Below are 24,061 nucleotides of genomic sequence, written 5' to 3'. Positions count from 1 at the left end.
GTCTCATGGTTGATACCAGATGGCCCGGTCTCGATTCTGCACAAGCTTGGTACTCTAACACCCCAGTTTTAGGAAGGCCTCGAGAACAATCTGCAGGGGCAGGGGACCTTTCTAATGATCACACACACTCTCTGGACTGTATGGGATCATTAGGAAAAACAGGTATCAGCGCCCTGATGCAAGTTCTTCTGAACAATCCAGGGTTTAGCAGGAGGCCAAGGTGTCTGATCCTCTCTGGACATTATCATGGCTGGTCTTCCTTCTGTTCTCCGTCCACGTGACTTGTTAGCGTTAACAGTGCCTGTGGGCAGGAATTAAGAGGACAGCGAAAACTTGCTTTGCTAGTTAATGCTCTCTCTGCTCTCAGAGAGGGTCGAGAGACAACAAAGGCTCATTCCTGCCAGAACCAAGAACCCCCACCTCAACTCCCAACTCCTACCAAACATTAGCCACCCATCTGACCCTCATAGACGTCTCCAAGATCGAAAAATATCCTTTGGCAAAAACGAATCATTGGCAATTTGGTTATTTTAACTACTTCTGTGGCCAGGAGAGAAGGATGAGAGTTTCAGCTGGATATAAACAGAAGCAGGAGCTTGAAGAGGATGAGAGAAAATGAAGCCAGTGCTATGATACAGTCCAAGACAGCGTGGTTTAAGTTGAGCTGAGGAGAAACTGAAGCTGATTTCAAACGAGTCTGAAAACCTGCAACCCTGTGCTCTCCTCACATAGCCACTGGCCTTCCCATCCTCCGCGCGGTCCTAAACTGACCATGCACTCACAATAGCACATTCAGGGCTGGCCATAGGGAGCCGTCTTCGTGCAAGGCAAGTTCTTGAGAGAGGAGTCTGTGTTTATGAAGGTTAATTCCAGGCTCAGCCAAAGGCCACCTAAGGCACAAATGCTCCGAGTCGGTTGGGGTTTGTGTGTTCCATCTGCTGCTGGGCACCTCTCTAGGATGCGTATTTCTAGTCAGTGGACTGTCCTAAACATGTGAAGCTCCTGACAGATGAAAGCTGGCCTTGCTTGTGGCATCCATTCTTCAGGGCTTGTACCTGCTCTTATAAGGAAGCAGAACTCAGAGAGCACTCACTGGCAGCAGGGGACTGGTCCTACACTCACAGCAATGTCCCGACTCGGTTTCAGTGATGGCTCCAATGTCTCATTTTGTGTCACCAGTGTTGATGAAACCTTGACAAGGCAAAGCAAAACGACAAGCACGCCCTGAGCAGAGCCCCGGGAATTCAACCTTTAAGTGGATAACTTGGCTTCTGGTTTGCCAAGGTACCAGGGCATCAAACAGATGAAACAGCCTATTGTCCATTTCAACAGGATTTTTCAGGAGTGGGGATGATCTTTCAAATTATCCACAACTTAATTATTTAATATTTTGATAGTCAATTACCTAAGACACGGCATTGTCACTGACTAATCAGAAGAGATGCCAGTAGTTGGGCGCAGTGGCTCACGCCTGTAATCCCAGCACTTTGGGAGGCTGAGTGGACAGATCACCTGAGGTCAGGAGTTCAAGACCAGCCTGGCCAACATGGTGAAACCCCATCTCTACTAAAAATACAAAAATGAGCCAGGCAAATACAAAAATACAAAAATGGGCACCTGTAATCCCAGCTACTTGACAGAGTGAGCCTCTGTCTCAAAAAAAAAAAAAAGAAGAAGAAGAAGAAGAGGAGGAAGAAGATGAAGAAGAGATGGCAGCCACAGCTGGGAGACGGGTCCTAGAAATCCCCCATAGTGCAGGACATCCTCCCTGTTTGCTTCTTGGATTCTGGGAAAGTCCTCGGTGGCAAGCCTGAGAGGCTGGGCAAAGGGGCTAGAGCAGTGGCTATTTACCTCCAGGGAAGAGGCATTCTACGGCCTGAACAAGCAGCAGGCAGTACCAGGTCTGGGTGATTCTCCGTCCTGCAGTCGTGGGAGATGAGGGCACGTACACGAGGGAAGAAGCACAGAAAAGAAGCCTCTGCAACCTTTGCATTTTTTATCACACCGTGTTAGTACCCGGGAGACTTTAGCCTTCCCAAATCTCACTGGATCAGTAACTTCAGGAAAAAGAATTTCCAGGAGCCAATTTCCACATTAGTTTAGGTGCTGGGAGGTCTTTGGAAACTCACCCCGAGATACCTGGAGACTTCTAGTCCACCCCCGGGGAATTCAGTTCAATCCTCTGAAACACTCAGACTATCTCCTCTAGGCACCGCCAGCTCAGGTTTCTACTCGGAACACATACATTTGCGTCTGGGGAAAGGCAAGCATGAAATATACTTCACTGAAAGGTTGAAAAGCATGGAGGGTAAGTTAATTTTCAAAGAAGAAAGGAAGTCAACAGCATAACACAATGGAATGTGTGATTCACCTCTGCAGGGCAGACATTGATTTTCCCACCAGGGAGTATCATCGAATTAGTTGGCAGTTGAAAATACGATCTCTGACTTTTTTTTTAATTCCCCTTAGGTCCTACATTTTATTTTAAGACCATGAAACAACGTGAGATTAAAAGTGTCATCCAGAAACAGAAGTGGAAAAGATGCAGTATTTCTTTTGTTCAAAGAAAATATTTTCGAAGTTATTTCACAACTAAAATTGCAATGACAGGTGTGTGGGTGGGGTGCATGGGCTCTCCTCGCTTGGTTCATATTGGACAGAGGGGAAGCCTGTGGGCTTAGGGGGCAGACCCCTCCCATGAAGAGTCAGCATCAGGGCTGCTCTGGGTGTAACCCAGGTCCTGCACCGTTTCCAGTGGCTGGTGTCCTGGGAATAGGCATCAGTTGGAAGCCACACCTTCACCCTGCGGGGGATGAGGAGGGCTAACGGTGGGAGAAATCACTCAGGTAAGAAAGGTTCTCCTACCTCCTAGATGTGTGGCTTTGGGTGAGGTGGCTCAACTCTCTGAGCCACAGCTTTCAGAGCTCTAAATGGGGACTAATAATTTCTGCTATATCTAGATACATGTAGTTCTAGGTTTAGGTGTTCTGATGCCTAACATTTTGTATACCTTCTTTAAGAATGCAAAGTTGACAAATGCAGAAATGGGAACAGAGTTTTCAAAGGGGCTCCTGCAAGTGGAAGGCCCTACAGTTTAAGTCTCGTTAGTGTCATGGTGAATCTAACTTTGCACACCTGCCTATCTCAAATAAGAGGTACATATATAAATGTACATCTCAAACTGTAATTATATAAATACATGATGTTGAATTACTCTGTAAATCTGTAATACTTAATGTATGCTATGTCAGGTGCAGGAAATAAAGCTGTGCAGGAGACATACAATCCCGCCCGTATGAAACCTAAAATCTAGAGGCGTTGCATTATCATCTGTGGGAGGACATCTATTCAGAATGTCCTCTGAATCCTGAACTTGGAAGTGAGGCAGATCACAGTGGAATGGCTTGATTGCTCGTCTGCAGCACTAGCCCCTCTCAGGGCTCTCTGAGGTCCTGATGCCACACCTGGCTTTCTGGGCGGTGAGCTCTGCTTGACCTCTGTCTCTGCCCTCTCCTTGCCAATCATTGCCTTCTCACTCACTCTCATTTTGAAACCCTCACAGCACCAGGCCAGCCTTTTTATTTTATTTTAATTTTTATTATTTTGAGACAGTCTCGCTCTTTCGCCCAGGCCGGACTGCAGTGGTGCTATCTCAGCTCACTGCAAGCTCCGCCTTCCGGGTTCACACCATTCTCCTGCCTCAGCCTCCCACGTAGCTGGGACTACGGGTGCCTGCCACAGCGCCCAGCTAAGTTTTTGTATTTTTAGTAGAGACGGGGTTTCACCGTGTTAGCCAGGATGGTCTCGATCTCCTGACCTTGTGATCCGCCCACCTCAGCCTCCCAAAGTGCTGGGATTACAGGCATGAGCCACTGTGCCCAGCCCAGGCCAGCCTTTCTAACCTTTATTTTCAAACAGGAATGGATAGCGGTTTCCTGGGGAGGCAGGGGCGATAGTAAGAGAATGAGGGGGTGACAGCCAAGGAGCATAGAGTTTTCTGGGGGAGGGGTAATTAAAATGTTCCGAAATTGATTGTGATGATGGATACACAACTATGTGAATATACTAAAACCCAGTGATTTGTATACTTTCAGTGGGTCAATTATGTGGTATATGAATGATAGCTCAATAAAGTTGTTAAAAATATGAATGGACAACCAAGAAGCATCTAAAATTCAAGAAAAGCTTGGAGCAAGAAAAAGCAGAATTAATAAGCAGGGGGAAAAATGAAGAACACTCAGTCCATTCAGAAAAAAAAAACAATTTTTTAAATGACCGACTATCCTTTCAGAGACTCAAGAAGATGCTGCATCCACAAAATAAGAATAGGGAGCCATGAAAAAGGAACTATCCAAAAACAAGAAAGAGTTCTTGTGAATTATAAAAACAATAAGTTTCCTAAGAGATAAAATTTTGATTAAATGTCTGCACAATGAAGTCAGGGATAATCCCTAGAGCATAAAGCAAAAGGCCCAGACACTAGAAAAAGAGAAGTTTAACATGTGACAACCAGCACTTTCAGAATGAAAGAACAGAAAAACAGAGGAAATAAAATTAAAAAGGAAAAAATAGGGAAAACTTTTCCCAGAGCTAAAGGAAGACAAGAATGTTTAAAATAAAAGGGTCTTGTATGAATGAAAAAGATACCCATGACGAATACATCAGTGTGAACTTTCAGAACATCAAAGAGCAGAGCAGAGCCTAAAACCTTACAGAAAAGATAAAACGGGTGATTGACAAAGGATCCAGAAGCCAAGAAGCATCAGAAATAACAGATCTTACGAGACCGTGTAATAGGCTTTTGAAATTTTCATTGAAAATTATTTTGAATGGAGAATTTTATATTCTAATTCTCCACCAAGAACAAGAGTACTAAATCTCAATCTAATAGTGGGAAATCAAGAGATACTGCCCGAAGTTGATGGAACAAGAAATAGAAATTTCAATATAGTGTTTGAGGTGTCACAGGTTGCCAATAAAAGAATTAAAGTACTATTACCTTCATGGAAAAAGAAATGTAGAATAGAGAAAAGAACATAATAAAAGCTAGATCTTTATTTTTCATACCTAGGAATGGACCACTTCTTCAGTTGTAAGAAACTTAAATCTAAAAATAGTACATAGAGGTAATAAATGTAACTCTGAGAAGTACTGAAAACAGACATGGTTAAAAAAAAAAAAAGTTGCTGCTAAGGAGCAGGTCTGAAAGGAAAAGGGAGGGATCCCAGGGGGAGAAGGAACCCACTGCTTTTTATTTTAAAAATGAGATACAAGGCCAAACTTTTTTTTTCAACTAATTAACGGGACTTTTAAATACAGATCCTAGAAGCACTGCAGAGAGCCAAGCCTTGGCATCTGGGTAGCTGTGCACTTCCAAAGTATACGGGTAGCTGTGCACTTCCAAACTATACGGGTAGCTGTGCGCTTCCAAACTATACGGGTCGCTGTGCGCTTCCAAACTATACGGGTAGCTGTGCGCTTCCAAACTATACCGCATGAAAGCATTTCACAGATCGTGAGTTGTCCAGTTACTTACGTTTGGGAGACACTGTCATTCTTGATGTCCCTTTTACAGATTCAAAACATACACTAAGTGATTAAAAGCTCTGAGGAGTTCTGTAGAAAATAAACCATTTTGACTTCATTTAAATACAGGTCAATTTGCTGAAAGACCAATTTGATGAACTGTTAATTTGCTGATGTTACTAAATTTACCAACTTTTTTAAAATAAAGATTTAATACTCACAATGGGATTGTTTTCAAAGTTTTGACAGGAATGTGCAAGTTGCAAAAGAAAATTAAATAGCCAAAAAGTGAGTAGAACACACATTAATATAAACAGATAAGATTTTACAAATGAGATTTTTAGACTACCTCTGGTTTCTTTTGGACATTTGTGGATATCATTTTTAACTTTGCTTAAAATTTTAAGCATTCTAAGGTTTATTTTCCCTCATTTCCTCCATGACCTACTGGCCTTTATTGTATATTTCTAACAATTAAACATTTAAGTTAAATGTAAATTCAAATGCATCTCAAGGACATCAGAATTGTAAATTAACTTAGATCTAATTCAAATTCTAAATGGACGGAAACACAAAATTAAGGTTAAACTATTTACAAATTGGTGAAAGAACATTAAAAATTCTTTACAAAATAAAATAACATTTTTAAAGCATATAAAAAATAAAATATAGTTGAAACAATCCTGTCACATATGAAATGCCAAAACTTCAGGTAGAAAAATTGTATTTCATATAGGAATTGTTCAAATGATGCCGAATTCTGTTGTCAGCCTTCCAGCATTTTAGAATTTTCTTTTCTACTGATACCTCAGACAGGAAACATCTTAATATTAGTTAATACAGTCATGTGCCATATAACATTTCAGTCAATGGACTGCATATGTGATAACAGTTCCACAAGATTATACTGGAGCTGCTCTACGCACCTATATAATTTTAAATTTTATGCCATATTTTTGCCCTATTTTTTCTACGTTTACATACACAAATACCTGCCACTGTGTTACAACTGGCTACAGCATTCAGTACAATAATGTCCTGTACAGGTTTGTAGCCAAGGAGCACCATATAGTCTAGATGTGTAGTAGGATTTCACAATCTAGGTTTGTGTAAATACATTTCATGACGATTGCGTGACAACAAAATCATCTGATGACGCATTTCTCAGAACGTATCCCCATTATTAAACAATGCATGACTATACTCAGAAAAGCATCTTTCATTGTCAGCAATACAGGATCAAACACTTAGTAGACAGGGCTACTAAATCGTCATGGGTAACTGTGCATATCTGAAAACTAGGCTCTTCATGGACTTGGTGTACAGTGAACTGGCTTTTGATGAATTGGCTTTCCATAATTGATTTTCAGCCAATTGACCTGAAGCCATTTTATTTAACCTAGCTTTTCCCAAATTCATTTGACCAGGATTCTCTTTTCATTTCAAGTCAATGGAACAATTATCCTGACAGAACACACTCTGGAAACCACTACTCAAGAGGAAGGAAGTCATATGCTTGTACTACAGGCCCTGGGGAACAGCAAGCCGACTTTGATAATAATAATTAGAAACTGCTAACAGGGGAATTAATAAGAAAAGAAACTTAACTTATATCCAGATGCCATACTTCTATAAATCGGCAGACTACATATTCTATTCACTCATCTCCACTGGTGAAAAGTTCCACATTTTATATTAATTTTTATTTTACTTTTTTTAGAGATGGGGTCTTGTTCTGTTGCCCAGGCTGGAGTGCAGTGGTACAATCAAAGCTAACTGTTACCTGGAACTCCTGGGGTCAAAAGTGATCGTTCCACCTCAGCCTCCCGAGGAGCCGGGAGTAAAGGTGCACCCTACCATGCCCAGCTAATTTTCTAATTTTTTGTAAGACAAGGTCTTCCTATGTTACCCCAGGTTGATCTCAAACTTCTTGCCTCAAGGGATCCTCCCACTTTGGCCTCCCAAAGCACTGAGATTACAGGTGTGAGCCACCACACCCAGCTTATATGTATTTTTTTAAAATAAAAACATTTTAATAGAAAATTCATGGGTGGGAATGAAGTGTGTGTGTTTTTTCTCTCTCATGTTCTTTGGGTCTGAGAAAGCCTTACACAGCATGCTTCCAGGTCATAATACTCTCCCACTCATGATGGGTGCTGGTTTGTGTGTTTTTTCTCTCTCATGTTCTTTGGGTCTGAGAAAGCCTTACACAGCATGCTTCCATGTCATAATACTCTCCCACTCATGATGGGTGCTATGGGAACTGCCAGCAGCGAGGGCTGGTAGGGAAGAAAGCAACACAGGCCAGGGATCACACACTTACGAGCCCACTGGGATAGACAGGATGTGGATGAGTAAAGCCAGCCTGGTGGGAAACTAGTGGAGACTTTGGCAAACTGACAGAGAATACACCAGGTTTAAGAAGGCAGCTGCTACCCAGCACACCTACAGCTGCTTTGGGGATGTGGATCCACTGTACCAGTCTTCTGATTCCCCAGGCAAAACTAGAAATCTAAGTTAAAAAAATAAAATAAAATCTCCTGCTTTTTAGAAGTTAGCAAATATTTCATTAAATTATCCACCATGTGGCTAATCAGAAATGTTTCATATATATGAATGTATATACATGTGTGTGTGTGTGTATATGTGCATATACACATATGTGAAACAAAGTAACATCACTTGTATTACCTTAAACCACCAAGTTACACAAAAAATTATAAGCAACCAAAGCTATACTAACTCCTCAGGATGTTGTCTTGGAACCAGTCAGAGGAAGGAAAGGGTATGTGTGGTCCTAACCTTATGGACCACATGATAACTCATGACAAGAAAGGCAGTGAGAATTGGAGCTGAGTTAGTTTGTTTTGTACTTTATTTGTGGCTGAGACTAAAGAAGTTTTGGAGGATTTTGAAACTCAGAATCTCAAAGCTAGAAGGGACATTACAGCTCATGTGGGCAACCTCCTATTCAATAAAGGAATTATTTGGGTACAATTCCAACAGGTAGTCAACTAGTTGTTATGTAAACCCTTCCAACAATGGAGTGTTGGATGCTCCATTATTGGGTACCTGAGGTGTTACAAACTGTTCTTCCTAATTTGCTGTCATGAAATGTGTCTTTCCTCAATTCCAAGTAACAGGTCCTAGTTCCTCCTCCTCTGGCCAGGAGGAAAACTCTTCTTCCTTCCTACAAGACAGCCTTTTAAAATGTTTGGAAATTTACAGCAGGTAATCCCTCTCCTTCACAGTCTTTTAGCCTTGTGATGAAATACTCAGTTCTCATCAGCCATTTCTCATCATATGGCTACAGAATTCTTCTCATGATGGTCATCCTCAGCTAGAAACTGTCTAGACGGGGTGATGGATACATGTACCCCATCCTTTGATGTTGATACTATACTTAAAATAATGCAGCCTAAGGTTGGATTAGCTTTACTGCACTGCACTGTTCTCTCTGGACCCCCCAGATATATGTTATGATTTTTACATTGTATGAACCAAGAAATCCAATTCAAATAGGCTGACAAAGTAAAAATAAAGTTTATCAGCCTAAGTGCTTATGCAACTCAACAGCACAGGAGTAAATGTGGTCTGAGGCAGTGTTTAAACAATGTGATCAGGATCCGGTTTTCCTCTTTCCATTTCTCACCTCTACTTCCTTGGTTTCTTTTTTTTTTTTCTTCTGATCTCTTTTAGTCCCAAGAACCCTAACGGCCTGCAGTCTTAGGGTTCTATGCTCCCTCAGTTATGAGCAGTAGTAAAGGAGAAGTCTTCTTTCTTAATAGTTCGAATGAAAGGCCAAGAACGGACGACCATCACTGGCTCCAACATGAAGCCACCTGGCTAACATGGGTCACATGACCAGGGAAACATGACTTTTCTAGCTTTAGCCAATCACAGACAGACTGCCTCTGTGGTCAATCACATACACACGACATGGCTAGGACCCATCTGAAGTTATATTAAGACAGAATGCAGAAATTGATGTTATTGGAACAACCAAAAATAATCTACTAAACACTAGAAAAATTTCTCCAGCCTGTTACTGAATTTTACTTCCAAATGAAGACTTTTCCCTGTACCCCTACTCATTTTGATGCCAAATGCTTCTGATTAAGGAATTAATTTGAACTTTGGTTCAGCTCTCCAAAAGATTCTTCTATGCTTTGAATCCCTTCCATATTTGATATACATAACTTCTACGTATTCTTCTCATTAAGTCTTTGATTAATGAGAACCATTAAGACCAAAAAAAACACTGAGTTTTGAGGCATATACCCCATTGCGTATTTCCCCAAAGGGGTCTATCAATCTGTGAAAGACTATGGTTCAGAAATAGCTATTTAAAAGGTATAAATTAACCTCACTAGCTCCTATTTTTCCATCCCTAGGAAATGTGCCAGGAGACACTATCAAATGCCTTGCTGATATCAAGGTGCACTGTTTCTGTAGCATTTCCAAAATAAACGCTACATTTTGTAGCATTCTGGCTATATTACTTAATGCCTGTAGCCAGAAGGAGATAGCACACAGGGGAACTGGAGAACCTCCAGAGAGTATGTCACACACTGCCATCAGGTACATCAGGTCCTGACATAACTTCTTTGCTCCAGGTAGGACCTCAGCTGCTTTCTAGAGATCCATCTTTTCCTTTTCCAGCTCTCAGACTTCCTCCTAAATGGCTGGCTTGTGCTCTGGTCCAAGTGGGTCCTGTTGTTCCCTTGGAAATTCTAAGAACCTGCTCTAAGCTCCATCCCCAGTGCATAACACAATGGTGGAGAGCTGCTGCTTCCTTCTCTCTCATGTAATCGTCCTTTCAGCAGTCTTTTTACTGGATTCTCTTTACCATCTTTGAGTCGTTTTCTACCTGAAATTTTTATTAGACTATTTCTGAGTGGAATAGTACAGTGGACATCTATTCTTCTGGTTTGTCCAGAGTTCACCCACCCTTCTAGGTTTTCAAGAATGTCTGTCCCATTTCAAACCTGTGTTATTGGCAGGGCTGCCAGCACCTCGTCTCCCTCGGTCCAGGCAGGGGTGGGTGTGAGACCCACAAAGGCCAAAGCCATCCATCCCAAATACACAGTTTTTACATCTGGAGCTGGAGGGAACAGAACTTTTTCTTTTGTTATACAGATAGCAGAACATGAATGGAGTGGGGGGGAAGAAGCTGCTGGAAGCCATCTGTCTCACCACACTGTGGACAAGACTGTGAGGAAGAATGAGGACAGCATCCAGGAAGGGAAGGAAGGAGGGAGAGAAAAAGACAGAACGCAAAAGCAAGAAAGCAAAGGAGCCAGACGTCAGTCCGACGGCCCAGACTGCATCCCTGAATTCCATCGCAGTAGATCTGTGGCCAGCTGTGCAGTGTGTAGGCAACAGATTCTACTCTGCGTGAAGGTGCTCAGGTGGATTTCTGTTACTTATATTAAAATTAGCATCACACAGTCATATGGTAGGAAAACAGAATGGTATAGTGGAAAGACCACTAGAGCCCTCTGTAGTGTAGTAATAGTTTATACTTTTCTAACAAAGCCAATCTGGGTTCAGGCTGACTCAAATGCTTTAAAAAATTATAGCCAAAATAAAATAAATGAATCCATGGCCTGAGTTTGAATCTTGGCTCCACCATGGAGTGTGCAAGTTACTAAGTCTCAGCCTCAGCCTCTGCCACCGAGGACAAGAGAGGTTAACATCCTTCTCACTCTGGCTGTGAGGATTAGAAGGACAAGCAAGTTGCTTGGTCCACAGTAGCCTCTTAATAAATAACAGCAATTACTTTTCAGTTGAAGAAAGTTGAAAGGTAGAGTCCTTAAAGTCCTTTCACCTACTCCCCTGGAAAGATGATGCTAACCAAGAGCTGGCAGATACTTTTATGATTGTTGAATCCAGTTTATCTCATGTTGGGAGGACATTACAGTGCTATTTCCAATTACAGGTGAGAGCAGATTTGTTCCTTTCATACTGAAGGGCAGTGTTAATATGATTGGTGTCCTTTATGCAGGAAGAGCAATTTCCATCATCTGTTTCCCTCTTTGCAGGGCAGGGCACTGTCTCCACTCCTCTCACTACTCCCAAGCCCCTGCTCTCTCCCTGTTCAAAGGCTATGGCTGGCCACTCTTGCTACTTCAGTTCCCCAGAACCTGGCTGGGCCATTTCCCTTAAAACATCTAACAATAAGAATAGTACACATTTTTCCATTCTATCTCACGAGCTCAAGAGCTTTATACTAACCAGCCCAGAAGATATTTTCCTTGCTCTAAATAACTGTAATTTTGGGGGTCATTTATACCCCACTTTTTATTTCTTTCAAGGACCTCTTACTGCTCATTATAAATGCCATTATCCTTCTCTACAAGCGATCAAATATTATAAGGTCTGACAAGTTAGTTTTATTTTTGCATTGTAACTGAAGTCCCATCCATCTATCCTTCGGGAGTTTCTGAAAACTCTATATGAACTTCACTCAAAATACACAAGTAGCATGTAAGCGTGCTGATCATATTTTTAAAATTATGAAGTGTGTCCTTTACATAAAATTAAAATGGGTTTTAATGTGTTTGAGTCATTCAAAGTTTTAACCTTCATTACCCATTTTTCAGGCCCACCTGATTTCTTTTGGCTCCCTACAGGGGAAATGGGATTTCTTTTTTTCCTACTTTCTCTTCCACGAGGTGAGAAAAAGAAAAGAGAACAGCTTCGTAGCTGCAGGGAAGCCAAACAAGAGACTGATTCAACAGGAGAAATTCAATGCATCCCAAAAGATTCCCTAGGATTTGGTATCCTGCTGCTTAGAGTACAATTTGTTGTAATAAGAAACTGAAGATTTTTCTATCAGGAAAGTCAAAGTGCTCAGTGATGGCTTGTTCAAGTTTAAAAAAAAATTGAACTACAATGGAAAATGTCTTACTCTGGAAATGCTTTCACAACATAGGAAGCCTAAAGACAATTTCTCAAATCATATATATTGCTCATACACACTGGTCAACACAAACAAATGTTTTCTTGTTCAGGTGACCTAGCCCCATACACACTGGTGAACCACGAACAATTAAATGTTTTCCTGTTCAGGTGACCTAGTCCCAGGAGGGAGTGTGGCTTCCATCTTATTCCACAAGGAAGTTGTTTATACTGAAAGTCAGGCAAATACAACAGAGAGAAATTCTTTTTTTTTGGAGACAGGGTCTCATGCTGTTGCCCAAGCTGGAATACAGTGGTATGAACATGGTTCACTATAGCATCGACCTCCATGGGCTCAAGTAATCCTTCCTTCCACCTCAGCCTCTGAGTAGCTGGAACTATAGGCTTGAGCCACTATGCCGAGGTATTTTTTTCTGTGTGTGTGTGTGTGTGTGTATTTTTTGGTAGAGAGAGGGTTTCATCATGTTGCCCAGGTTGGTCCCAATCCTGGGCTCAAGTGATCTGCCCACCTTGGCCTCCCAAAGTGCTAAGGCCTACAGGCATGAGCCACCATGACTGGCTTTTTTGCTGTTGTTAAGAGACAGGGACTGACTCTTAACCCAAGTTGGAGCACGTGGTGGTTCCCTGCAGCCCTGAACTCCTGGGCTCGAGGGATCCTCCTGCCTCAGCCTCTCAAATAGCTAGGACTACAGGCGCCAACCACCACCACGCCCATCTACTTTTTTTATGTTTAGTAGAGATGAAGTCTTGCTGTGTCACCCAGGTCTGTCTTGAACTCCTGGGCTCAAGTTATCCTCCCACCTTAGCCTCCCAAAGTGCTGGGATTACAGGTGTGAGCCACTGTGCTAGGCCCACAAAAGGTATTTCTTATGTCCTGGCCTGGGTTGGTGGCTCAAGAGCCAAGCAAGGTAGACTGGGAATAAGTGGGGTTGGTCCACAGCTGTGGGATTTTGGAGTAAAGGGAAACAGGTATCCTTGCTGCAGGTAGGGAGGAGCAGCAGAGGAGAATGTAGAAGGTAGACAGTGAGCAGAGAGAAAGTATATGAGCCAGAATGAAATATCTCCAAGGAGGATAGGCCAGACAGAAAAACAAATGGATTCTGAAGACAGATCCTGGAATTAGTGCCTAAAACATTAGAGTTCAGGAAGCCTTTTAGGACCATGAGCATCTATGGGCTGGGTGAAAGCTACAGCTGGGAACTTCTATTCTCCTTGGATACTGCTACCAAGGAGGCACAGGACTGGGGTCCCTCCAGGTTGGACAAAAACTTTCACTAGGAAGTTATCCAAAGGTACAAAGTAGATTCTAGTGGCTCCCTCCTGGTCTGAACTTTTCCCAGTAGACTACTGCTACCTAGAATGACTCATGCTGTTACGGGAAATCCAGCAGCTCCCCTTAGCACATGGTTCTTGACTGGGAGCTTGAGTGTTAAAGGAGGGGATTGGATTATCAGAAAGAGCAGGATTTGGTGAAAGTCAAATGGAGGAATTTGGCATCGGGAGGATATTTTACACCGTGCTTTAAGATAAAGGTTTGAAGACCTCCAATTACCTTGAGGGGGTTCGGGGGGCAGATCTTCCAACTTCCAGCAGAGATGAGTTATATGTATGGACCAAAAGGGGAGTCAGGTGGCACTGCCACTTAGGAGACTTCTCTAGAACCCAGTGTTGATCAGTGTACTTCTTACCAGAACTTGGGCCTCTCTAAGGTGGTAATAGTGCAGGATTATCACTCCTGATTTGAAATTAGGAGTTCTGCTATTTACCATCTTTATTTTATTTATTTTATTTTATATTATTTATTTTATTTTATTTTGAGACAGGGTCTCGCTCAGTCACCCAGGCTAGAGTGCAATGACGTGATCATGGCTCACTGCAGCCTTGACCTCCCAGACTCAAGTGATCCTCTCACCTCATCCTCCCTGGTGGCTGGGACTACAGGCACATGCCACCTCTCCCAGCTAATCTTCACATTTTTAGTAGAGATGGGGTTTCACCATGTTGCCCAGGCTGGTCTTGAACTCCCGGACCCAAGCAATCTGCCTGCCTTGGCCTCCCAAAGTGCTGGGATTGCAAGCGTGAGCCACTGTGTCTGGCCTATTCACTGTCTTGATGATGACAGAGAAAAGGTATGCATTTCCAGGGTCCTGGCATAGCCTGAGGGCCCAAGAACCAGTGAAGAGTATAAAAATGGGTAGGAATTATGTATAACTTGGGGTTTGGGGGGAAAAAGGAACCAATATCCTTGTCTCAGGTAAGGATGGGAGGCAAAAGAGGGGCAGAAATGAGAAATGCAAGTGGAATCATGCTGTCACAGGTCACCCTGGCCAGATGTAAAGCCACTAACTTCATATTACAGGCTTTCTTGGCTCCACCCCACACGGTCCTGGGGCTCTCAGAAATGCCACTGCACAATTTTTGTTGATACTTAATCACTTGGTCAGCTGTAACTGGGTATAAAGAACCCGAAAGTGTTTTAGGCAGATTATTTCTCAGGGCAGAACCTCTATTTTACACATTATTTTATAGTAAAGGTAGGTGAGAGTTTAAGTTTGATTCTAAAGCTATCCCAGGCTGGGTTCAGTGGCTCACACCTGTAATCCCAGAACTTTGGGAGGCCAAGGTGCGAGGATCACTTGGGCCCAGGAGTTCAAGACTAGCCTGGGCAACATTATAAGACTCTGCCTCTACAAAAAAAAATTTCTTTAATTAGCTTGGTATCAGGGTGTGTGCCTGTGGTCCCCCCTCATCTACTCGAGAGGCTGAGGTGGGAGGAACGCTTGAGCCCAGGAGGTAAACACTGCAGTGAGAAGTGTTTGCACCACTACACTCCAGCCTGGACAACAGAGCAAGACCCTGTGTCTCAAAAAACAAAATAAAAACGAAATGAGGCTATCCTAAAATAGCTGCATAAACAAAGCCATGTCAAATGATGATATTCCCCCATCAGTGTCCCCTGGACTGCTGGCTTCTGGGAGAAGGCATCCTCTGGTGGCCAACTAGCACCCATCAAGCTGGTCATGAGCACAGCCTCCAGCTTTACGCCAGTCACTCCAAGGCCTGAGCATGCTGGCCCTGGCTTCTGGGTACCCTTCCAGCTCAGAGGATGACAGTGTGGAGCTAAACGGGGGTTTCAGCTCCAAGAATGCCATAGGGAGGGCTTTGGGAAATCAGAGGCACTAGATTCTCTATAAGAGGCTTTAAAGTAGTAGAATGATGAATGAAATCCTGAAAATCAATCGGGGACCTCCAAGAGAGATAAGTACTTGATCCACTGCAGGGCCTCCTACTCCAGCACTCTAAAAACCTTGTCCATCACTGGCCAGGCCTGATTTGGTCCAGCAATTCCTCCTCAGGTTGTCAAGGGCCTGGTTTTCTGGAGATGCTCACAGGTGCCCCTCAGCTGGCTGTTGAAGGCTATCTGTAAGCTCCACCAGAACGAGGACTTTGTATTGCCTGTTTCGTTTATCACAGTGCATTTAAGTAGGTAGATCTCCATACATATTTTTGTTGAAAAGGATGAGTAAGTGCCTGACCCAGGAACGTGAGATGTACCCATTCAAATCAACTATGATCTATACATCCAGGAGGCCATGCAGTAAGCTAAGAATCAGGTAGAGAAGATGGGCAGGCTTCTTTAGTCCAGATGATATCTCTTGCTTTGTCTCCTACCGGTCAAGGCATATCTAAAGGCCATATTCGACTTCTTGCATACAAATAAGACGGAGGTTCCTACAGATATCTGATTTCCTAAAGCCCCACGCCTGCTAGCATTGATGTGGAAAGACACACATAGACTTGGGGCAGGACGACAGCTGCACAGTGGAGCTCATAACGGGGACAGGGGAAGGAACAAGCAGCTTCTCAATTCTCTTGTCTGAAAGTGGCTATGGACTATATCAGCACTCTTGCTACAGGGAGAGTTACCAGAATAAAGTTCAGCAGCAGATTCTGGCAATGCTGTCCAGAGTGAAACAGAAGATGGGGTCCTCTGAAAGATGGTTGAGTAGTGGCCTCTAGTAGCCAGGAGTGAAACACTATAGAGATGTATGGCCAGGAGGTGATGGAAAGCACAGGCTTTATGCATGTTCTGCCATGTGCAACAGCATGTTGGAAGCAATGAATGGGTCACCTCCCCTTCCCAGTAGGGGCTACACATACATCAGCAGCACCTAATCATTTTGTTTCATCCTTAAGACAGATGGGAAATAGGCAAGCTGGATGAAGGCATGGTATGTGAAGCTGCCAGATCACCTAAGCCTGTCTGCTGTCATCAAAAGCTCTGTCAGAACGTGGAACACTTGTTCAAATGCCTGAGGTGACAACAATGGTCAGAAGACCTGCTACATTCAGGAGAAGGAGTAGGCCCAAGGCGTCCTGCCTCCTCTTTTTCAGAGGTGTTGAAGGGCCAGAGCTTATGCCAGTTCCATGCATAGAGTGTCCTAGATTTTTCTTCCAGAAGTAAGACTACAAGGCTGGGTCATTCTCACACAACCAGTAGGTTCAGGGCTGGAACCACTCCACAAAGCTGGGCAATGAAGGTCTTTACCCAAACATACAGGTGGCATCTCAAGCAAGGTGATTAGGGCTAAAGGAAGTCAAGGTACTTTAGAGGAGTAGATGGCTGAAGCAGAGGTGTTCTCATTTCTCTTGTTCCAAGAAAAGAAGAGCCAGAGAAATTGGCCATAATGTTCTCCATTACCTCCTACCTAAACCCTCATATTAGCCCTGGATTATCCATAAAAGTAAAACATAAGTAATGAGGCCTAAGCGCAAGTCAGTGGTGTAATAAATATCTACTAGTCATTGTCATATCTTCTTTCCTTCTTCTTCATCTTCCCTCTTTCTCTATTTTCCCCTCCTTCACCTCCTTTTTCATTGTATTTTATGTCTAGATTCTGCATTAAGAAAGTCTTTCAGAATTAAATTAAAAGGCTTATATTTAAAAGTTTTTAAAAATGCTTGGGTCTTGAGGGACCCTTCCCCCATCACTGTGCAGGTGATCCCGGCCCCAGTGTCCCAGTAAGAAATAAACCTTACAAAATGGACAGCAAACAGAAAGAGGCCCTGATTAGGCATGCCAGATAATTCAGTATTTCACACATATGAACACACGCACATACAGAGCTCAAAGTCTTGTATAGAGGGTCTTCCACTAAAGATACTTTAATTGAAAACTACAGCATGGAAAACATGATTAAGTGGCTAAAAGATTACTGTTCACTTTAATAAGCAGAGAAGAAAACATTTATTCATTTATCGGGTGAAATAATTCTCTAAATCTCATCAGAGACAATAAATGGCAAACAACATACGTGGAAAGAATGTTGAATGAAGTTCAGATAGTTATTTCTTCTTCTGGGGTGAGAACTGGCTCTGATTTGTTCTCTAGGTCCTACTCCATGAGCATGGTTTAGGAAAAGTTCTAAACTAGATACAACAGCCAAGGACCCAGCCTGCCCTCTAGGAAGGAGCTTCGTTGTCAGAGACAATGACACAAGCGTCCTCAGAGAGCAAGCTAACAACATCTGAGCAACAAGGAGAGATGCGGGATCAGGAGAGCCAGACCCAAAGCAAGCGCTGGGTATGTGACGGCATCGAACGCGCGCTCAGGTCCTTCCACTGTAATACGCACCTGGGATGCGGGGTCAGGAAGGCAGGCCCAAAGCAAGCGCTGGGCGCGTGGCGGCACCAAAGGCGCGCTCAGGTCCTCCCTCGATAAAACGCACCTGGGATGCGGGATCGGGAGGGACAGGCCCAAGCAAGCGCTGGGCACGTGACTGCACCAAACGCGCGCTCAGGTCTTCCCACGATAACATGTACCCGGCAAGCTCTGCAGACTCCTGTAGCAGAATGTCACATTGACAAAAACCCATGAAAGAACAACTGGAGTTCTTCAGAAAAGCCTGCTTGAAAACAGTAGAAGGTACTGTTACGAGGAAATCTCATAGTTTATCAACCTATCTTCCAAAGCTTCTCAAAAAAAGGAGAAAAAAAAATCCCCCCCAAAATTAAAAACTAATGGGGCTGCTATGTAATTAACTGGTAATCTGTTACAAACCCCTGATTTGTAACCACGGCAGGTACACAAACTACCAGCTCCATTATACTTCCACTCTCTCCACCTGCCCCCATTTTTTCTGACAACAAAGCACAGAAAACTATCTGAGCTGAAATCTCACTCTTACCAGCTTTCTTCTCCTTGATGGAGATTTCATAGCCCACCTCCCTTGCCTCTTTCTCTGATCACAACTTAAGTCTCTTCATCATTCTTGTTCTTCTGCCTTTTTCCCAGGTACGTCACAAAAGTGTCATTCCCACCAGCACAAAAATACTATTTATGGACAACAAAATTAATATCAACAAATCTTACCCTATAATGTGGGCTTTGATGAAAGAAGAGATGAAGGCCCTAATACGTTTTGAAATGGCTTTAAATCAGAAACAATGGAAGTCAATGTCATCTCATATTTTCTTGAGGAAAGAGTGACATTTTGGTGTGTGTGGTGGGGGAGGTACAATTTGGAAATGGTTATCCAAATTTAAAATAAATATAACTTTCACTTTAAGAGCAGGGGGACCTAACTTTTGATGTACCAAGTTACCACTTAGGAATTTCTCATGTGGATTTACCCTATGGATTCAATTAATCATGGCACTGTTTGACGCAGTACACATAAATGGAAATGACAGAGATTGATCTAAAAATTATGGTATATCCATGAGATGAAATACTATGTATCTGTTAAAAAGAATAAGGTAGCTAATCTGGAGCTAATCTAGACAGATGTCTACACTCTCTTGTAAAGCGAAAAAAGTTACAGAACATGGGCTAGGGAGTTATCCTTTTTTTTTCTCTCTCTTCTTTTTCCCCCACACTAAGGAGGACCTTTGGCTTGGCTTCCCTTCCTTTTCTCTAATCCCCACTCCTCAATACACCACCTTAGCAGGCATATTTAAAAGGCCTATTGGAAGTGAGTCTTTCCCCCCGCAAGACAAGCAGGAAAAACGCAGAAGTGCAGGAGAAAGTGGAAGAGCCCACGTGAACAGTTCTGAAGGGAAGAGAGTTGAGAGTAACTGGGAAAGCAGAATAAAAGGAATGGGGGAAGCGGGGCTTTAAAAAAACGTTCTGTGTATTATGATGGAACCATTGTTCATGTTTTCTGGCGAAGGTTAGGATTACTGTTTACTTTCAATCCTCTGACACCATGCTAAGACGGAGGTCTATGTGGCTCTGGAATATATTCAGACCAGCCACTCTCACACAGAACATTTCCGGAAGGAAACTTATAGCCATGCTTATCTTTAAGGAGTGGGACAACAGTTTGAAGATGAGGCTGATTTTTACCTTTCTGTCCTCTTAAATTGTCCTTCCCTACAAGCATATGTTAATCTCGCAACAGAAATGAACAGAACAGGCGAATGTCCTGAAAGTCCTCTTCAAAGCCAGAAACACCCTCTATATCTGCTTATCACTCTCTAGTTCCGAAAGAAAAGTCAAATTTAATTAGTATTCGACACACAAAAATTTTAAAACAATGTGCTCAATTTTGTATTTTTCTCTCCTTTTTTAGGGGCTGGGGGGGGGGCAATTTATAGCCCACACAGTGGTGCTATCAAAGGCTGAGTAGACTTTCATGGGTTAGTCTGGAGACATCACCATAATTTGTAACCATCTTTAATAGGAAAATGCATCCCAAGTTCTGAACTACTAATTGGCGAATTAACATTAGACTAAGTTAAACTTTTAAATAAAATTTATGAAGTATTTTAAAATTATTTTCATTCTACTTCCTGTTTACAATGCTAAGGGACAGATGAGTTTGCATATTGGTCACATATATATGCCGATACTATCAGAAGACATACTATGGGCTAATACTAAATATTATACATTTTGTTGTATGTGATTTCTAACTTGTTTTATGAAACATGAAGGATGTAATGTTGAGTTGCGTCATACAAACTGAGTAAAATCTATTGAGTAAAAATAAATGAGAGTAGCAAGAAGGGAGCTGAAGGCCATAATTTGGATTAAAATGGAATAGCAGCACTTTCTCCTCTAAGGTCAGCAATTAAAATTTAGCCAAGGTCAGGAGTGACAAAATCATCAAGAAAGACTTGACCTCCATCTAGTTGTTGCAAACAATATATTAACATTGTAAAACTGTTACAGCAGATGGCAATGCAATCATCCCTTGGTAACTCATGCCTAGCTAACTGTCTGTGTCCTTGGCTAAAGGTGAGCAAAAGGCCCACCTCCTGCGTCTGCAGGGATCCAATGCGGGGGGCTGAGAGCACTCAGTGTGAATTCCCTCATGCACATGTGAGAGGTGAAAACCACTGCCAACTTCTCCATTCCTGCCTTTGTTCTAAAATTGCTAACAGGGTTGCAGGGTACCTGACCTATTTGCATACATTCCTTATTTTTACCTCTGCCTGAGCTAAAGGGGAAAAAGGCAAAGTATGACAACATCTAACCTGCCCATTTCTCTCAACTTTGTTGGTTCTGGTTTATTTATAGCCTTTTCCTCAACTACAGCTTTAAAAGCAAATGATTCGTACCTCACTCATGTGAAGTGGATCAGTGCAGATTGGATTTCTTGAAATACCACCAAAAAGCAACTCAACACACGCCAGGGAAGAGAAACCAAGGGAGGCTTGGAAATTTGTCACCAAGCATAAGAACACAGCACACACTTACAGAGATTGTGACCTGCCAAACACCATGTAAATATAACCAAACGTTTTCCAAACATAATGGACTGTATTCTGGCGGAGGACTTGGCCTCACTTACAAGAAAGGCCTCTTTGTTTAAAGTCAGTCAAACTGCCAGCTACTTAAGGTGTAAGTTAGCGCCTCAAAGAGGCCCTGGTAGATGTGGGGAAGAGAAGGTTGCAAAATACGTGCAGAACAGACACCCGTGTAGGTGTGTGGTCTTCTTTATGGATGTGGTGGACCCATGTAAAGTTTCTGTGCTTAAGAGTGGCCCGAGCAGGGCAGCCTGAGTGTCCAAAGGGAGGATGAGGCAGAAGAATCAGTGCAGCGCTAGCCAAGAGTGAGGAGCCAGCGGCTGCTGTTGGGGGCCTGGAGAAAGAAGGGTATTTTTCAGTCTGCGTCTTTTGGATGGAGTCTATCCACTCACCCAGAGGCTGTGTTTGGCTTCCTCAGAGCAAGCCCTGGAGTTCAGAGAGGTAACGCCAACCATCTGACCTGCCTCTTTTTGCAACACTAAGGCTCAGAGAGGAAGCCTTATCTCTTTGAATGTGACTCGTATTTTCCGAGAACCCACAAGATCGATCACTCTGAGCAGGCATTTCACTGCTCATGGGAAAGTCTACAGTCTCAGCCCTCAAGCCAATCCCTTATACGTTTGATTAAAGCTGACTCACAGTCTGGATTCCAAAGCTGTTCACCCACAGGCAGTGGAGGAAACCACCTACAGAAGTCCCAAAAACATGCTCAGGGTCAGGCTGGTGGCACTGGCTGGCCAGGGACCTCTGCCATCCGCCTGGCTGGTGGAGCCTCTGCTGTCTTCGGGGTCCTCGTGGACTGCACCAAGCTCCTGGCTCACGCCTGGCTTCCTGACCAAACGCCTCATTTCTGGTTTACTACCTTTGTCCAAACAAATATCCTAGACCCTGGACTCACTTCTGTTCTTACGTTGACCCTGGGAACTTCCTCTCCCAGATATCTCCTGAGAGTCTTCCTCTAGTGGGAACAGGAAGTACCCTGGACTCTCACTTTTCCACCTGCTCCTCTTTGCTTACAGCCATTCCCTGCCTGTTGTCCTACGTTGCATAGGTCTGGTCCTGGATTCTCCCTCTGCTTCACCCCTTTGGGCTGACATGGTATTTGCACAGTCTGCAAAGCTGGGAAATTAAAGATCTGCCCAGGTTGGAGCCCCTGTTCTCCAGGGACCTCCTCCCTCTGCCATCGCTCCTGGTCACAGGTGCTTTCGAGGTACCTTCCCATCAGCAACCTTGTTCTGTGCTAGAGACTGAGCCATTCCAACCTCAGATTATGGTCCGCATGTCTCCGTGCCCTTCCCCTTGGGCTGCTCTCAGTCTCACCTTCTAGAATTATGTTCTCAGCCGACTGCAAATCAGGGTGCAGCATCCACCAGCGCCTAACTCTCAGCAGTTCAACACTACCCCCTTCAACGCTTCTCTGAGTTATAAAAACATCTCAGGGCAAAACACCTACTGGTCTCCAGGAGCTGAGATCAGTCAAGAAGCAATTACCTATAGTTCCTTCACCTGACTCAAGGAGAAGCTGAGGCAGGGCCGTCTCCCTGCTGTCCTCCCTGGCTCACAAGGTGATTATGAAGGCAAATGATTCAACTGAAAGCATAAATCCTGAGAGAGATAAAGGAACATTCTTACTGTTAGCCAGACCAAGGGCCCCATATGGCCATCCTCACCTGGACCAGCAGAGGCTCATGACACAGCCTCTCAAGCTAGGTCTGAGCCTGCGTTCCTCTACAGCTCCCCCACCACCCTGAGCCCGCCTTTGTCATTGCAAGCGCCACATCGTATTGTAATCATCTGCTCCAGATAGAGACAGCATCTAATTAGTTTCTGTACACCCACGGTGTCTGACACATGGAAGGAACATTACAAATGATGAATGAATGCATAAGTGAATGAACAAGAGGAGTGAATAAAATAAGACTTGGTTTTACACAATGGTTGAGAAGCAGCTGGAAATGCTTCCTGCAAAGTAGTAATCAGAATGACTTCACAACATGGATCCTTTGCCCAACGTGAAAACGTCCTAGCCCTTATGTCAGCCCTCTCCCTGGGACTTGCCTGTATGGCTCCATGGTCCGAGTACCATAGAACAAGGCTTCCTCCAACAGGCCGAGGTTGATGCAGGCATCCATGGCGCAGTCGAGCACCTTCAGCTGGTAGATGTTGATATCGGGAAGCCGTTCAGAATTGCTGCTTATGATCGCCTGGCACATGGCCAGAACCTGCTCCCACTCTGTTATTAACCTTAGTTAAGGATTCATTGTCGTCATCAAGAAAAAAACAAACAAAATTAGATTCTCTAAAAGGCTGAAGAGCTCCCAAGCACAGGAGCGAGGGAAGCACCCGTTATTTTTCACAGATGAGCTGCCTGAAAACACACTTGAGAAGCAAAAGCACCGAAGAGGCATCTCAGTGAAGTAAATTCTGTTTACATCAACAAACTATCTCGTAACCAGGCCTGTGCTTTGGAGTTTTAAAACTTCCAAAGACCTGTTCTTTCTTCATACTCCTAGATGTGTTCTCTTTAAATCTAGCCATAAATAAATGCAGTCCTTTATTAAACTGGACTAAAGATTAATTCGATTTTAAATTATTTACTCTGTTAGCTTCTGTTTAAAAACTGTTTGAAATTAAAGATGCTTTAGAGAGATTCCTTTTTCAAAAGGAAGAGCTCATGTTTGCTTCTGTGTTATCTGAGTTTTGGGCATAAATGAACCCAAAAACTCACACAACCCACAGGCACACACTAGGTGGAGCAATTTGAAGACAGATTTCCACTGGATCTCATTTTTTTTTATTATAAAGCAACAGTGACCCAAGCCTGTACTTAACCAAATACATTAAAACATGTTATTTT

At 43.2% G+C, this 24,061-nt stretch overlaps 1 protein-coding gene across 5 annotated transcripts in view; it reads right to left on the bottom strand.

Annotated features, from left to right (window-relative positions):
- Positions 1-24,061, bottom strand: part of SMYD3 (SET and MYND domain containing 3) — a 753,414-nt gene that overhangs the window by 84,811 nt on the left and 644,542 nt on the right. For all 5 annotated transcript variants that reach the window (XM_019032483.4, XM_055373981.2, XM_055373976.2 and 2 more), the window contains one exon: positions 23,263-23,437. In XM_019032483.4, the coding sequence (XP_018888028.3) occupies positions 23,263-23,437 (175 nt within the window). The remainder of the gene's footprint in view (positions 1-23,262; positions 23,438-24,061) is intronic.

The sequence above is a fragment of the Gorilla gorilla genome, chromosome 1 (assembly GCF_029281585.2).
Source record: "Gorilla gorilla gorilla isolate KB3781 chromosome 1, NHGRI_mGorGor1-v2.1_pri, whole genome shotgun sequence".
NCBI classification, from domain to species: Eukaryota; Metazoa; Chordata; class Mammalia; order Primates; family Hominidae; genus Gorilla; species Gorilla gorilla.
Note: the sequence above shows the minus strand (reverse complement) of the source record. Positions and strands in the feature narration are given on the sequence as shown.